Genomic DNA, 16,327 nt, shown 5'->3' on the forward strand with positions numbered 1-16,327 from the left:
GTATCTCTGGGTCTTGTTCACGAGTGAGGGAAGGATGGAGTGGGAGATTGACCAGCGGATCGGTGCAGCTTCTGCAGTGATGCGGACTCTGCATCGGTCCGTCGTTGATTTACCAGTCGATCTATGTTCCTACCCTCACCTATGGTCACGAGCTTTGGGTAGTGACCGAAAGAATGAGATCGCGAATACAAGTGGCCGAAATGAGCTTCCTTCGCAGGGTGGCTGGGCTCTCCCTTAGAGATAGGGTGAGAAGCTCGGCCATCCGCGAGGAGCTCAGAGTAGAACCGCTGCTCCTCCGCATCGAGAGGAACCAGTTGAGGTGGCTCGGGCATCTCGTGAGGATGCCTCCTGGATGCCTCCCTGGTATCTAGTCTATATATGGTAGTCTATATATCTATTGACTGTCATCTTTGCAGAACACTGTACATACAGTTCACAGACATTTCTTTTCAATAGAAATGTTTCATTCTTCTTATCCATGTCTATGAACGGTCCATCGCTAAAAGGCACTCAATAACACTCAACCAACCTATGCTACTGTCATAACAATGATATTTTCTGAGGTGAACTCAGAAAGTCCGTCAAACACTGGATGTAGGCTTTAAATAGAAATGTGGCGCCCCTCAGCTGTTTGGTCTAGGTAGATTTAGACAAAATAAATGATCTGAAAGAACTTAAGTTTTAAGACAAATACTGTATAGAAAATTATAATTTTATTATCATTTTGTGTATAAAATGTATATTAAAAACAAAAAAAAACAAATATCATTGATGAAATATGAATCTATTTTTACAATAAAAAAGTAAACCTGACATAATCCATCCATCCTTTGGTTGGAACGTGGTGGCAGCAGGTTTAGCAGGGTGTTCCAGACGTCCTTCTCTCCAGCAACACATTCCAGCTCCTCCGGGGGGATCCTGAGGCGCTCCCAGACTAGATGGGCTACCTCCAGCGAGTTCTGGGTCTGCCCCGGGGTTTCCTCTCAGTTGGATGTCCCTGGAACACTTCCAGGGGAAGGCCCCCAGTAGATATGAGTGCTACTAAAACTGAAGTTAATAATCAAAGCGGGTCTGTTACCTGTAGGTCTTAGATCGACTTTAGTAACGCCAAAGTATGTATTAATACAACAAATAAATGTTTGATATGTAATCAATGTTCAAAGAGATTTCCATATGTGTCTGTTTAAATATTACAAGTTAAAGAATAGAGATTACATATGTTAATAGCCACTGTAAAGATGACATATTAGATCACTAATTGTGGTTCCACAGAAATAAAGCAGCAGAATAATTCAGCTGACGAGATGTTTAGTTCATTTTCATGCTGAGGGATGTTTTGGTGTTTTTTGGACGTGTCAAACAAACGAGAGAAGATATTTTCGTCGCACCTATTGTCGTCAAAGTCCAGTTCAAGGTCTGATTTTTCACTGAAACGTTCTCTTTCTGCAAATGACCTGATTCATTTCATGTGTGTGTGTTCAAGAGCTTCCTACTTTAATCAGAAAACATCTTTTGACTGACATTCAGGCTCAAACTCTCGTTAGTCTATCTATCACTGACCTGAATTTTATAATAAAACATATTTTTAAAATTAAATACAGAATTAAAAAAAAAAAGCTTCAGGTGTCTGGTTGGAGTTGTTTCATAAAGCTTCTGGTTCAGGTAGCAGAACTCTAGTCTGCATTACACACAGGACATGTGCTGCGTTATCTTAACAGCTTTTTAATGACTATAATTCAAAGTGTCCTGACGGTACATGAAATGTAGTCGCTATAATGCTGCTGAGGAAAATGTTTAATGCATTTTAAATGTCTAACCTCGACGTCTGGATGAATTCTGATATGCATATCACTAAATCATTGATAAGAGTTTACACTGAAGCAGCTGAAAAATGTTCACACTGTACAGCAAACAGAACGATTGTAACGGCACTTGTTTTATTTATTTACTTCATTAATGTAGAAATGCACGCCTATGATTGACAGTGCAGGATAACCAATGACAGTACAGGATATGAGGCTTCATATTGGGAGTTAAAGGTGCTCTGTGGAGTTTCAGAGTTATGTTTCTGCCTCATAAAACATCTTTAATATTATAAATCCTGCATTCTTTACATCCATGTTTACTTCTTTTTCACTGACGTTGTTGCTGTATATTTGGTGTGTTACTGCCACCTGTGGAACCTTTAAGGAAATGATCTTCTTCGGCTCAGTACCATGAAGGCAAATATTTTTAGTGATATTCATAGCAATACAAACAAATACCTCAATAGCAGTGTCATTTTTCACCACCCTTGTGTCAGGATGGTGGCAGATGTTTGGAACACCAATATCTAGAAATGTCGACTATCTACGTGTCTGGATACGCGGCTTTCGAAAAGGAGTAAAGAGAAGATGATGTCAGATCCAATGATGATCAAGAAGAGTTCATTAACTGGCACCAACAAAACGTCAATATTCACCCACATCATGTTACAGCATCCATGAAAACAATCAGCTTGGTTTCTCACTCTATCATAATCGTTTCTCTTTCGAAGGATGACAGTGGAGACGGACACAGAGATTGAATTACGCTCTGTGGCTTTGGGTTTGATTTCTGGCTCAGTCAAATGCCGGCAGGCCAAAGAGCTGCGGCTCAAACTCCTCCATGCTCCTGAGTCGCAGTGTGGCCTCCTGGGTTAGGCTCGGGTCCATGTTTTCATCGGGAATCATCACCACCTGCATCCCTGCAGCCAGCGCCGCCTTCACACCGTTGGGAGCGTCTTCAAACACCAGGCACTGAGCAAGGACAGAGGAGAGGAAAACAAAAAGATATTATCCTATAAGCCTATTAGGTCTACAGGATTTCACCCCTGCAGACGCGGCAGAGCTGAGACCGAAAACAAACACAGGAAAATGGGAAACAGGAACGCTGTTCTCATTTTTAACTTGATATTCCTCTGAGGAGTTCCGAAATATCCATTTAATCTATGATTTGAAGAAGCGTGACCCCTGTAGCCCCACTTCATTGGCTTTGTTGATATTTTTATTCACCGAGGATGATCTGATTGGCGTCGCTCTGCATATCAATAAAAGCCACACCTGCAGAGTGGAATATAATCCAGATTAATGTAAAAACAGTGCTCGGTCTTTGTCACTGTGTCAGAGAGATGATGACCAGTGGAAGTAAAAATCAGCAGTCCATTACAAAACAACCCACCAGTGAATGTGATGAAATAAAACTTGGTTTGATTTATTTATTATTTGACATCAAGATATGTTTCCTGTATATGTGACAATATGGTTGTTGATCTTCCAAAAAGGTTGGGGTGTTGCTATCAGACTCAAACCGAATTCTAGAGGTGTTTCAGAGAAACTTTCAAGTGTTCCTGGATAAAAAAAATCCAGAAGACACAAATCAGTTTCTACTACCACGATACAGTATGCAGGCCAATACCAGCCGAGAGTTTCCAAAGAAAAGCCTGCTGAACTGAAGGTGTAAAACTGTTAGCCTTCATTCTTGAAATCTTTCTCATGGAAAACCAAAAAATACAGTTTGAAGTTTGAAGTGAGAATAAATCTCACCTTCAGGTCGCTTGTCCAAGTTTTTGACTGCAGCATCTTCTTTGCATCAAGTCATAGCATGCCAAGCTGTAATGGGTTTATTACTGCCCCCCAGAGGCTGAAGGTCTTAATGTTTCTTAACACTGGTTTCAAACTGTATGTTTTTGCTTTTACAGTAGATAAGACTTGTGAAAAAGAACAGGCTATAGACGTTTCTCTGAACCTTTCAAAGGGAACATCCTCCCACACTGTGGATGGAACTCCAGTAGGAGTCCAGAGCCTAGGTCATAGTAATCTCTATAAACCTGTGGGCGAAAGACAAAGATTTTGGCACCAGGAGCATTCCGGTTTCTGTTTGAAGTCTGACTACAACTGACCAACCACGTTTGAGCGTTCTTTGGTTGTAACATTCCATGTGGAAAGCAAAAGAAATGGAAGACAATGGTCAAGAAGCAATCTTGGAGGATCTTTATTCATATGCAGATATCTGTTCATAGAGATCAGCAGAAATGTGCCTTTCTCGTCATTCTCGCATATCAAGTTGCTGATCTGACTGCAGTAAGTCTTTCTGTTGTACTGTTCTGTAAAAAGGGTATAGATCAGTGTTAATGCCATTGAGAAAAACAAATTCCTTAAAAGGTTTTGAGCTGTTGCTGACTAAAACTACAAAGGATGACTAAAATGTGGCTAGAACTTGTTGAAACACTAAGACTAAATCAACTAAAGTTGCCATATATAGAATAGAATTGAATAGAAAAAATAGAATAAATGTGTATTTCATGACATCGTACAGATAGAACTTTGTCTCAGGTTTGATTTCCTCTGTTCCCATCTGAGTCTGTTATTCAGGCGGTGTTAAACTTGATGTGTCATCAGACTCTTCTATAATCAAGTGTTATTTTCTTCAGTCTAGTGCGTGATCTTCCTCCATTTGCTTTCACGTCCTGACCCCAGGAACGCTGCAACATGTGGAATTATCCAACAGCATTATTTGTTTCCAAGAAAAAGAAATCTTGTATGCTGGATTGGACTGTGTGTGTTTCACCAAACCCGACCTAAAGAGAAGAAGTAAGTGAAAGCTGAAGTAAAATACTGTTTGTTAACACTTCTGTCAGTACAAACACGACTGTGCAACTTCTAACTGTGGATGAGTGTTTCCTGCCGTGTTGTACTGGAACACAGTCAACTCAGGTGTGATGTCATTTCAAAGTAAATGGAACACACTTAGAAGCTTTACAACATGCTGTTATCCACAAATAAGAATATTTATCAAAGTACTGCACACTCCTGAAAAAGAGGCAGAAGAATGGGTAGAGGTACAGTCATGTCTTTATTTGTGTATTCATGGGTTTGTCTTTTAATTATAAGATAGTATGAGCAGAACTTGTTGCTTTTACAACAGGAAGGTAAGATTCATCATCTTGGAAGTCAGAGAAAACAGCCATTCTGTTTAAATCCAGTCTAATAAAGTCTTCGGAAATGGATGTTATTTGTGACGCAGAACTCGCCGCGACATGCCAAGCTGAGCTACAATCTGAAATACATGGAGACTAATTGGCATTTGAAACACTTATCTGTGCACACGTTCAACAAGAACATTCCAACAGCTGCAGTAAATTAATACGACTGAACCCTTCACCAGGAGGTTAATCAGTTTTCAGTATCCAATAATCACATTGACGAGTGTGCCGGCAGGAAGAGGGAAGACGAGGCGGCTCAGTACTCGGAGGGTTGAGAAGGAACGGTTAACACCAACAAGATTTTGAGCTAGAGACAGAAGCACGGACATGAAGTGTACTCAAACAGCTAAATGTGGATATATCGTTCTCAAATAATCTGAATCCACATGCACAGATTAGGTGCAGTAGATGACGTACTGTTGACGTACTCTTTTTCTTTAGCCGCTCTGCCCGACAGACGGTAACAAGTCTGTTGGTAGTGTTGGAGAGAGGAGGATTTTAAAGGTAGAGATCTGGTAGGAACTGGTAGTGACAGGGAACAACAGACAAGAAGTCTGGAATGCCCTGAGTAAATGGGTGGCAGATCCAGGCGTCATTTATTGGAGGAATGCAGGAAACATATGCCTGTATAAGGGTGTTCAAGTAGGTAGGTGCAGCGCTTGAGACTACTTTGTAGTCAGCATTAGTGATTTTGAATTTAATGTGGGCTGCAACGGGTAGCCAGTGTAACTCGATAAGCTGCGGGGTGACGTGTGACCTTTTGGGTTGGTTGTAGATCATCACTGTGCAGGGGGCATTACAGTAATCTAGTCTTGAGATGACCACAGCTTGTGTCAGGAGTTGGGTAGCATGTCGAGTTAAAATTGAGTAACGAGAGTATGTGGCAACACGTCAGGTGGCATCTGTAAGTGAAGCCTGATGGGGTACGTGTTTGTAGGTGATGTGATTCTAACCCGATACACTGTTTTTTAAATTCAGCTCATATCTACTCATAGTGTGCTAACACTTCAAAAACAACACTAACCTGATATGCTGGCTAGGATTTGTGTGTTGGGTGATGTTAAATAACTTTCCCATGGACATCCAGGTTTACCAAAGTGCATTTGGAGCAGGAAGGCAAGCAGGAGCTAATCTATTTGTAGTTTTTAATAGCAGTTTGAGAATGAATGAAATCAATGGATTTATCACATTTCATTAATGTGAATTAAAACATTCCCAAGATCCACTGCAGACTTAGAACACAGAAGCAGCAAATTCTCACGTTTTGTGAAGCAGGAAATTCGTCACAGCCTGTAAGGTTACACCGGATCTGAGAAGTTTGTCACTTCAGATTAACTAAACAGACGAACTAGCTGCTGACGGACATCTGAGAAGCAATACTTGCTCCATCAGCTGAAAAAAAAGGTGAAATTTGTTAGTAATTTATGTAATATATTTCATGAAGACACCAGGAGAAGTGTTACATTATTCAGAACAGCTACATTATAAATGTGAGCAATATACTAAATACTAAAAGCCCGTAAAAAAAAAAGTCACTCCAGGCCTTGTATAATATTCTTCATATATATTTCTGATCTAACATATGCCTGAGGACTTACTGTGGAACATAGATTTTTGGTTTTAGTGAAAACATATGTTATATCGTTATAGGAAGTTTCATATCTCATATGGGTAAGATTAAAGGTGTCATATAAGATTCTGAGGCATTGCCCAGGCTGAAGGAGCAGGAAGACCATTTCCTGGACAAAAACACTGTTTGTTGCTAAGTACCTCAGTGAAGTGTCCTTGGCTCTAAATCGCACTGAGGAGGAGGGAGTTCATTGCTTTAATCAAAAGGCCTTTGGGACCAAATAAAGGAGGGTTGTGTAAATAATCTCTTAAGAATACTATTACAAGTAGAGAGAAATAAGAAATAAGAAAGCCTTATTGACATTCATGCATGTGCATGTTGAGTAAAAGACAAAAGAACAGTGTGACAGAGATTTACTGACAGAGTGTATCTATAGGGTATCTATAGGATTAAAGTAGGGAGTGTAAAGTAGGAATCACCGAAAGCTCTACATACTAATGTGACCCTGCATTAAGATCTCATTAATGAATTGGCTGTGAGGAGATTCACTGTTGGGGAGCAGCAGTGTTGCTGAGGAAGTTTAGTTGATTTGCTCAGCATTACTGGCTGTTGATGGGAGTTTAAATGCTCTGCTGCAATTATCCCTCTTCCTACAGAAACCACCAATCAAATGTCAAGTTGAATATGAACCGAAGGGTGTATGTGTACACAGGAACATATTTTCAGGATGTGTGCATGCGTGCGACAGCAGGTTGTGGGTGTTAACCATCTGGGTCCACAACCTGGAGCTGGATTTTCCAACTTAACACCAGCGTGTACATATACTGTATGTCTATGGGCTGGTTAAGTTCTATCACCCCAAACTGGAAAACCTGTTTTTTATGGGTGTGTCTTTGTACGCAGAGTCACTGTCGTGTTGAACCAGAAAAGAATGTTGAAGGCTTTGGCCAAAGTGCCACAACCCCTGAAACCACCTTCACTTTTTGTTCACACTTCTCTTCTGAGAGACCTTTATTTTTCCACACTACTACATCCATCTTTGTGTGTAGAGAGGAATGCAACACCATCAATACAAGCGGCGAGAGATTAGAGTCTTAGCCTTTTCCCATTGGTACAATTCTAGATCAAGACCTAAAAGAGTTCTTAAAGAGATGTTGGGGAGGCAGTGGGAGGCTATGACAGCAGGTTTTTCAACCAACCTCCCAGTGTGGCCATTGGAAACACACAGAAACACTTAGACTTCACTAGGCAGGCAACACATCATGCAAACTAGTTTGTTTGAAGCATACTGAGGCCTTAGTTCTACATTATGTACAATTTGGTTTGAATACAATCTTTATTGAAAGAAGAAACCCTCACCATGCAGGGAAAAATATAAAATCCACACCACTTCTTTCCAATGTCGTACAAAGAACACAAGAAATCGGGAAATCAAAGGCTGTGGATAGATCCTATATTTTATTCAACTTGAGATACCAGTGCTAAATCTGTTTAATTAAAAATTAATTACTACACTATTAAAAATTGATCCTTTATTTTAAATTAGCATTAATGTATGCCACAAATTGCCCTTTAACCTGAATTTGAAATGCATACTGTCATTTTTTTATTAACCGCTCTGAAGAGTGAATTCATTATTAGTTAGAAGACGGCTTGAACTTTGGGGCTGGAAACAGCACTTCAGTGTGAGTAAAGGAAACAGCCATACAATGAGTCTAAAGCTCTACAGAAGCTCTACCAAATGCTAAGTCTCAGAGAAAGTCTAAAGGACCTTTGTTCATCTCAGCTCTAATACCCAGGTAGAACAAAGAGGCTTCCTTGAGTGTCTTGAAACCCTAATTGACTTCTATGATGTCACTAAGCCTGAACTGGAGGATGTCGAACAATGACAGCGGAAACGCTGAGAGTACACAACGGAGGGCTCTTGCTAATTCCCTTGATTGGGAGCAATTAAAACTGGTAATTGCCCGATGAGCTCGCGAAATGACCCTTTAATCTGCTTCCAATGTGCTCGATTAAAATGAATGAAAACAGACACTGATGCATTGCAGGGCACAGTAGATTGATGGCTCGGCTGGATTAGAGATGAACAACATGATGTGCCTTCACCAAGTATGTGCCTGAACTGAGAGAAACCTAGATGCAACAATTTGAACTGCGGTACCACGGCCGTGTGCAGACGTGAAAAGCGTTAGTCTGAGTAGAACTGCAAAACAAAAGGTCAAGCACAGTCCAGGAAGATATGAAAAAGGTGTAAATGCACCAGTTTCCCCAAGACACATATGCAATTGTACAGGTTGTCTGGAGAAAATGCTTTTCGTTGAAGTAGACACTTCTTATCTAACCCTGGGCTTCCAGAACCTGAACTTTTAATAACCTTGTCAATATTCATGGCAGTGCTGGAGCTAGTGCAAGCTGGTTGTTGGTCCAAAACTGTTTAGGACATGAAACCACTTTACAGTGTTTGGTTTACTCTGGTGTGTACATTTGAATCCATGTAATCTTGTGTGATCTATTGAATGATTACTCAGTGTGTGTGTGTTTAATCCCATTTCTGCTGGGACTTTCCATCCAAATGTATCACAAATTTTAACCAAAGTAATTAAGCAAAAGAAATGTGTATGACAGTTCAATGTATGAATCCACTACCATTATGAGAACATTGGTTGGTCCACAAGACAAGCAACAGGACGATGTGATTAAAAGAGTGCTAGTCGAAGGTTACATTCGATCTGTGTGGCGCCATCATGGCTTTTGAATAATCTGTATGGGTCAGAGACTTCAGACAATTCGGTGTGACCCCATCTAAAGGGAAAAATGTTTTTACCAAGCCAAGATCCAAAAGCCTGCTATCATAGCCCCCATGCTGGCTCCATCCTGCTGCCTCTGCATCAACCTCCAACAAGCTGATGTCTTTTGGTTTGTAATTTCAATGCAATGGATTGCACAGTTGGGATACCAGCTTTCAGACAGTCTGTGCTCAAAGGCATTCAGTGTTAAACTTCGCTGTACAAACAAAAGCTGACAAAAGCAGCTGTGTGAGTGGTGATTTCACACCCCGTCAATAAAGTAGGTGTGATTATTAGATTGCTGCATTCAAAAAGTCGAATCTCAAATTACATCTTTAAATGAGACCACATTGAAAATCTCTGTTTTTATGTAAACTTGGAAATAATCAGAAAGTTGTAGGCTTCAGAACAAAGTGAAAGAAGTCAAACTGTTATTCTAAACAAAGAGAGGCTTTCTTAGCATCAAGTTGAGACTGAAGATTTTTAAGGGGGGGTTGTGTCTGGAACTTGCTTTGCAGAAACTGGATCAGTTGTATCCAAAGCACGTTCAGGATGACCAAAAGTGACCACACCATTGGGAGATCAATACCTTAAGCTTAGTTCCCTGAGAGATAGAAAAGCAACTTCATTTCATCACAGACACAAAATTTTCTAAATAACTGAAAAGTCCACAAAAGTTCTGACAAAACAAGGTGGTCTCAAACGCCGAGTAGGAGTTTCTAAAGCACTTTTCATGAGGGGAAACAAGGACAAACACTTGGGGTGGACTAAGAAATACCAGCATTTCATCTGGAGTTGGACCCCCTGGACTGAACTGACTACACCTTGACCAAGAAGAAGTAGACCTCCATTCCTCATGCTACACCCTTGTGGAGATGGACTCATAGGGTAGCATTTGCAAGAAATACCTGAAGACCAAATGAAACCAAGGGGCCCTGACTGTCATGGTCTTTAGCACATTTATGGGGCAATTCATTAGTAATGAAAAACAATGGTCTATACGAGTGGTCTCAGACTTTTTGACCCCATTGTCCCATGATTCCACTGTAGTCAAGCAAACTAATTTCAAAAACGTGGTTTGAGGCCCTTAAGTTTCACTCCTCGTCCGTCTATTCAAACTGTTTTTATTACAGTTCTTATTTTGGCCTGTTACCCAACCAAACCAACCTACTAAACACAATAAACACTGCAGCAGGGCTTATCCTGATTTGCATCTATCATGGAAAAAACAAGATGGACTGTAATCTGATTTGTGATCTGGTGATCTGGCTTACAGAGATGTTTTTTGGGGGCTGAAATGTGCATTTGACTATAATGTGGACATGACAGACTGTAAACAATAATTGTAAATGAGGTCAAAAACACACCATGTCCATCCAGTAAACAGATTTAGCCAACTGTTCTTGACAGTGTACAGTTAAGTGTAAACAGTTCTTCTTCCAGTGCATCAATAGCTCAGTTCTGCTGACTACGGCCCAAAATCTTTTCCCAAAAGTGGCTGACACAAAGAGGAGGTATTCTGCTTGTTAAACAGCGAGCCACAGAGCAACAAAGCCTCATAAAAATGTAACAAGGTAAATCCACTGAAACTCACTTTAGCCACACTTTAGGGGAGGAAAAGAGTTTAAACACCTTTTCATGCCAACATAAATCCTCATAACTCAAATTCATAACACATCAGAGCCAGTTCACTCACTGATGTAAACAGAAGAATCACCATAGCTGTCAACCGAAGGTCAAACATTAGCAGTGCTGAGGAGATTTTTATTTCAGACATATATTACCCTGACTGTTTTTGCTCACGCGAAGCTACACAAGTCTTACAAGGAAACAAGTCACATATAGAATGCTTAAATGCTTACTGAAATAATGAATTACCCAACTGACAGAAAATTTACAACAGTTTAGATATGTCATTAATTTTTAACGACATGTGTTTCCAGTTTCTTAGTGTGATGATTTATTAGTTTTCTGTATTCTGTATTACCGTACACTGAAGATCTCTGAGTTTAGTCAAACAAATGAAGACATTTCAAGATGTCAACTCTTGGACGTAGTCAAACATTTCAGAGGCAAAAATAACATACAGATCAGACAATAGGCTGATAACTAGATAATGACAATACTCGTTAAGTTAGGTCACAAACATACTGATTCACCAAGTTTTCTTCAAGGTTGACCATCTATCACTGTCATTGAGTTTTATTCAGTTTTAGTGGAGATTACATTTTGACCGGCGACTCTTCTCTGACAGTGTTTCTACACCGGTATCCCACCTGTCTCTGATTGGCCGGTACTTGTTGCCTTCGTAGGTTCGAGTTGGTTGGGTTTAGGCATGAGGAGGACTGAGATTGGTCAAGGTGAGGGCAAGAATGTCAACCAATCACAGGCAGGGTAGGGCGGGCCTTTACTGAATAGTGAAAGTGACGGAGAGAAAAATATAAAGGAGCACAAGCATGACCATTTACATGACACCAAACTTTAGCAATAAAAGCAATACCTTCCGTGTAAAACATCTGATAAAACGACTGCTTGACACAAGATTTAACCACCAAGAAACTGAAAATAAATCTACTATATGTATATGTGCAAAGAATTTCTCTGTCTATGCAGATACTTTTTCCTCGTTGCAGATCTGGAAGCTCTTGCAGGGAATCATGAAATTTAATTTCAACAGAGCTTTAAATAAAACTCTTTAATATACAACTCATCTGCTGGGATTGAAGGAATAAAGAAGCTTGTTTCAAATAAAGGAGGTAGAGATGTGCCACTTGTTTCACACTCATTCACTGTCACTGTGTTAAGGTGCACGGTATGTAAATGGAGCTGAACTTTCTCTCCTGTCTTTACTTCTCTGTGGGTGAACATGTGAGGAGACCAACGCAAGCACATGCACGGTTCATCAAAGCCAACAGAATCTGGATCCAGTGTACCTGAGTCAGTGCTGCTGAATGAGACTAGACAAAGGGGAGGTGGGGCGAGGCCATACACACATCTTTACTATTGTCTCAAGCACAATTGGGTCCCTAACACAAACACACACACAGACACATACAGTGAACCTCTTTAGAGGAGTGTGTTGTGGCCAGATGACAGCAGCCGATGCCTGCGTGCTGTGATTTGGAGAAGATCCAGGCCTTGTTTGGCTGCAGACTGCGCTGCTGGCTGTGGACAGCATTTCAATAAGAACACCTCTACAATGAGGCGCTGGCCGTGAGATAAAGTCCCTTACGCAAGTTTAGGATTAAGGGGCCGAAACAATCGAAGGTTTTCCACTGAAATTGGAAACCTCCTCAAAGAAAGAGATCTTGCCTGGGCCAGAGGACGATAAACAAAAATTGAGGCTCCGTCACAAATGTACCTTCTTAATTAAGACGGCTAAATCTGAATTTTATTTATCTGAAACCACCAAAAATGTAAATGTTCCCAGGAGATTTTGGAATGTTGTGAGATCTGCTTCTGGTGCTATGCCCTCTACTGAACTGCCAAACTTTTTGGTCAAAGACTCTGTAAACCTGACCGATAAATGTGCCATGTTAAATTATTTGAATGAACATTTTATCACAGCAGGGCACTTGTTTGATTTTTCTAACAGTAGTTTTAAAAGCACCGTTTTATCTGATGAACCTTCTGTTGTAAGCCGTCTCCCTGTTGATTGTCCTTTTCATTTCGAACCTGTGTCTATTCCTCTCAACCAGCTGCCTTCAATCCTTAATTCCTGTTTATCACCGTGCTCTGAGGTTTATCACTGGTTGTAACCGCCTCACCGACCACTGTGAACTATATGCAAAAGCTGGCATGCCTTCCCTCAGAATAAGGCGCTATAAACACTAGATGACTCTAGTTTATAAGGCTCTTCTTGGCTCGGTTCCCACATACTTATGCACTTTTCTTTAGAGAACTGGAAGCCCTAAGATCAAATGACATTCTGCATTTTTCTGTTCCTCGTGTTCGGACTGAAACGGGTAAAAAAGCTTTCAGTTTCTCTGCCCCCTCTATATCAGAACTTGTTTTATTGGAAGCTTTCCGCTCTACATTAAGAAACCGTCAATGGAAATCTTTTGAACAGTGCCTATGTTCCTAATTTGTTGCTGTATCTATAACTTGTGCACTTTATTTGCCTATTTACTCGCACTTTAGTATTTTAATATTTGAATGTTTTTGTGTTTGGTTCTTTGCTGCTTGGTTGTTGTTGTTCGTCTGTCTTGATTGTTATGATGTATGCTGCTGCCTTTCTTGGCCACGGCACCCTTGTGAGAAAGGTCTTGATCCCAATGGGTTTTTATCTGGTTAAATACAGGTTAAATAAAATAAACCTGATTGAGGAGTGGCCTGGTACATTTCAGCTGGGTTCATGAAGATCATCTCTTTACAGGCGAGGATCAGACATGGGACTATGTACACTCACTGATGAGTCAATGTTCAAGTACACTGAGGTCAACTTTTAAGAAGTAATGCATTTGAATTTCATTTCAAAATACAGATTTTATTTAGATTTTTTCATTTTAGCCCGGACTAGACATTGTCTCTGTTGGTCTGTTGGTCTACTAAGGCTTGGACTACTTACTGGAGTAGTATACTGTGTTCCATTACAAACAAGAGTCTACTGCTGAGTGTTTCTAGGTATTAGTTGGACCCCGTGTATCTCAATGGAAGGAATCTGTGAGCTTTTTTTTTCTTTTTTTTTGAGAGAGCAAACTGCCCCAAAATATGAAACATTTTGATTATATATTTTATTTAAGTTGGTTATTGTTGTATAATCACAATATTACATTTGAGGGGGAGCTTTAACTTATTATTGACACTTCAGTGATGCTAACGGACCGGACCACATCACTGTTGTGCCAGTAACGACAGTTACTCATTAGGACATTAGGACTGTAGGACAGCACAGCTATCACCCGGGTGCACCATTGAATGCACTGTAAGTATCAGTGATAAGCGATAAAAAGGTGTTAAGGGAAGAACAGCAGTTACATGAGAAGGTGCAGAGAGACTCTAAAGTTTGAAACACACTGTGGAAGAAATGACGTAAGTAAAACAAGACGAGGCAAAGATTTTGTTACGATTCTTACTGTGACTTCTTGTTTTTCCTTCTAGTGATCAGTAATCCTACTTATTGATCCCGGAAGTTCGAATCTGCCAATATCTTTCTAACTTTACCGAAGGGCAGTGGCCAATGTGGCACCTTTCCTTATCTCATAATTACGAGATCTTTTCTCGGAATTCAGACGAGGTCACCCCTGCCCTTATTCAGCTGTTTACATATCGATAATCCAGAGACAGTGCAATTTGTGGCCCCTGTGTTAGCATTAATGTACCACAGGTGTGTGTAAATAAGTCACACACGTGGATAACATGAGAAGTTCCATTTTGTAAGCACCATTTCTCAGTGAAGACAGAAAAGTTTGAGGGACTCTGGAAGAAGAAGAAAACCTGCAGAGGTGTGGCGGTGAATTTCTGTCTTCAAACATCAGAGCAGCTGGATGATGTGAGGCCATGATGTGCCTCTGCTCTCGTATACGATTCACCACACAACCATTGCACACTCTGACAGCCTTATACCGTCATCTGATTTCAACCAGGCGTGTTTTTTTATCCACCTTGCAGAGTGTGACACGCAATGAACTCAAAGCAGCGTTGTTGGTCTTGCAGATAAATGAAAAAGCTGATGCAGCATGGGTAAAACCAGCCTGACACACAGGAGGCTGGTTCTCACACAACATTTCACGTTCAGGTTCAATCCAGAAGAAGAAAAAACTCTCACTCTCTCACTCTGAATCCATCAGATCTTCTTTTAAACCCCATTCAGATGGGATTAACGTCACACAGAAGGTGGTGGATGAAATATTCACCACGCTCCCCTGGATCTTAACCCCAGACATCATTTTTTAAACTGAGAAATTACAAGATATGGTGTGTAATTCCTGTAACAAGTTATTTTACAAAAAAGCATCCTGAAATATGTCAAAGTGTGGGGTCTACGACTGGAGACACCAGCCTGTTCATGCTGCTGCCGTCTGCCGAGCAATACAGAAGTATCCAGCTTCTTTCCTCCTGCACAAAGTGACTGCATGTATTGATTTATTTTAATTCTACATATAATATTTGTAGATATTTTCTACCTTTGTGCAGCATGAATTGGATAACCTAAATGATAGCTTGAAATAGACGTGGGCAAAATAACGCCAGAAGTGGGAGTGTGGGAGACACAGATACTGTGTGAGGTGAACTTGAGTTATAAATTGTACTCATATGTAATTTGAGTCTTAACACACAGACGTGACACACATTTTAATCATTCAGTGTGACTTACACTTCCTGAAGATATCATTATCATAAATGTCCAAAAATAGGAATCTTCTGAGAATCATCACATTTCTGAGTTGTCTTCAGTGTCAGCCTCATCCAGTGACAGTCGTCGGTTCATCCATGGGCATACTGCAAAGAGGAACTGCTAACTTCTAGTTCAACAGACTTTTAACGGTGCCAATGTGAAAGAAATATTAATAAATACAGGCTAAGAAATGGGACATCAGCTCATTTGAGGAGCTTTTTACGAGGTCTTACTCTCCTTATGCCTTTAGAGTTAATAAAAAAAAGTGAAACAAGGTAAAAAAAAAAAAGTAGAAGGACACGAGGCTTTAATTTACAGGATCAGCGAATGCGCTGTAAAAACACAGTGGGTACTGAAGCTTTAATTATTACTGGGGTGTGGGTGAAAATGTTCCCATATCCGCTCTCAGACAGGATTAAAATTACTGTCCACCGCAGGTTAAAGTCACTCCACCTCCCCCGGAGAAATAAATTCACTCCAATCAGAGCTGGGCACTTCAGATGCTGTGCCTGTGCTTCAAATGTTCTCTACACTTGATCAATAGTCAACACATATAACCCTCAACTCAATTCAATTCATTTCATTCATTCAAGAACTGGCACGCAGGTAGCTTCGGGTAGTAATCACTG

At 40.4% G+C, this 16,327-nt stretch overlaps 1 protein-coding gene across 1 annotated transcript in view; it reads right to left on the bottom strand.

The window, feature by feature from the left end:
- Window positions 1-1,923: 1,923 nt before the first annotated feature.
- Window positions 1,924-16,327, bottom strand: part of pudp (pseudouridine 5'-phosphatase) — a 37,775-nt gene continuing 23,371 nt past the window's right edge. Inside the window, exon 4 of the mRNA XM_019273135.2 lies at window positions 1,924-2,777. Within this exon, the coding sequence (XP_019128680.1) occupies window positions 2,601-2,777 (177 nt within the window). The 3' untranslated portion in view covers window positions 1,924-2,600. The remainder of the gene's footprint in view (window positions 2,778-16,327) is intronic.

This window comes from Larimichthys crocea, chromosome XIX (assembly GCF_000972845.2).
Source record: "Larimichthys crocea isolate SSNF chromosome XIX, L_crocea_2.0, whole genome shotgun sequence".
In the NCBI taxonomy this organism is placed as follows: domain Eukaryota; kingdom Metazoa; phylum Chordata; class Actinopteri; family Sciaenidae; genus Larimichthys; species Larimichthys crocea.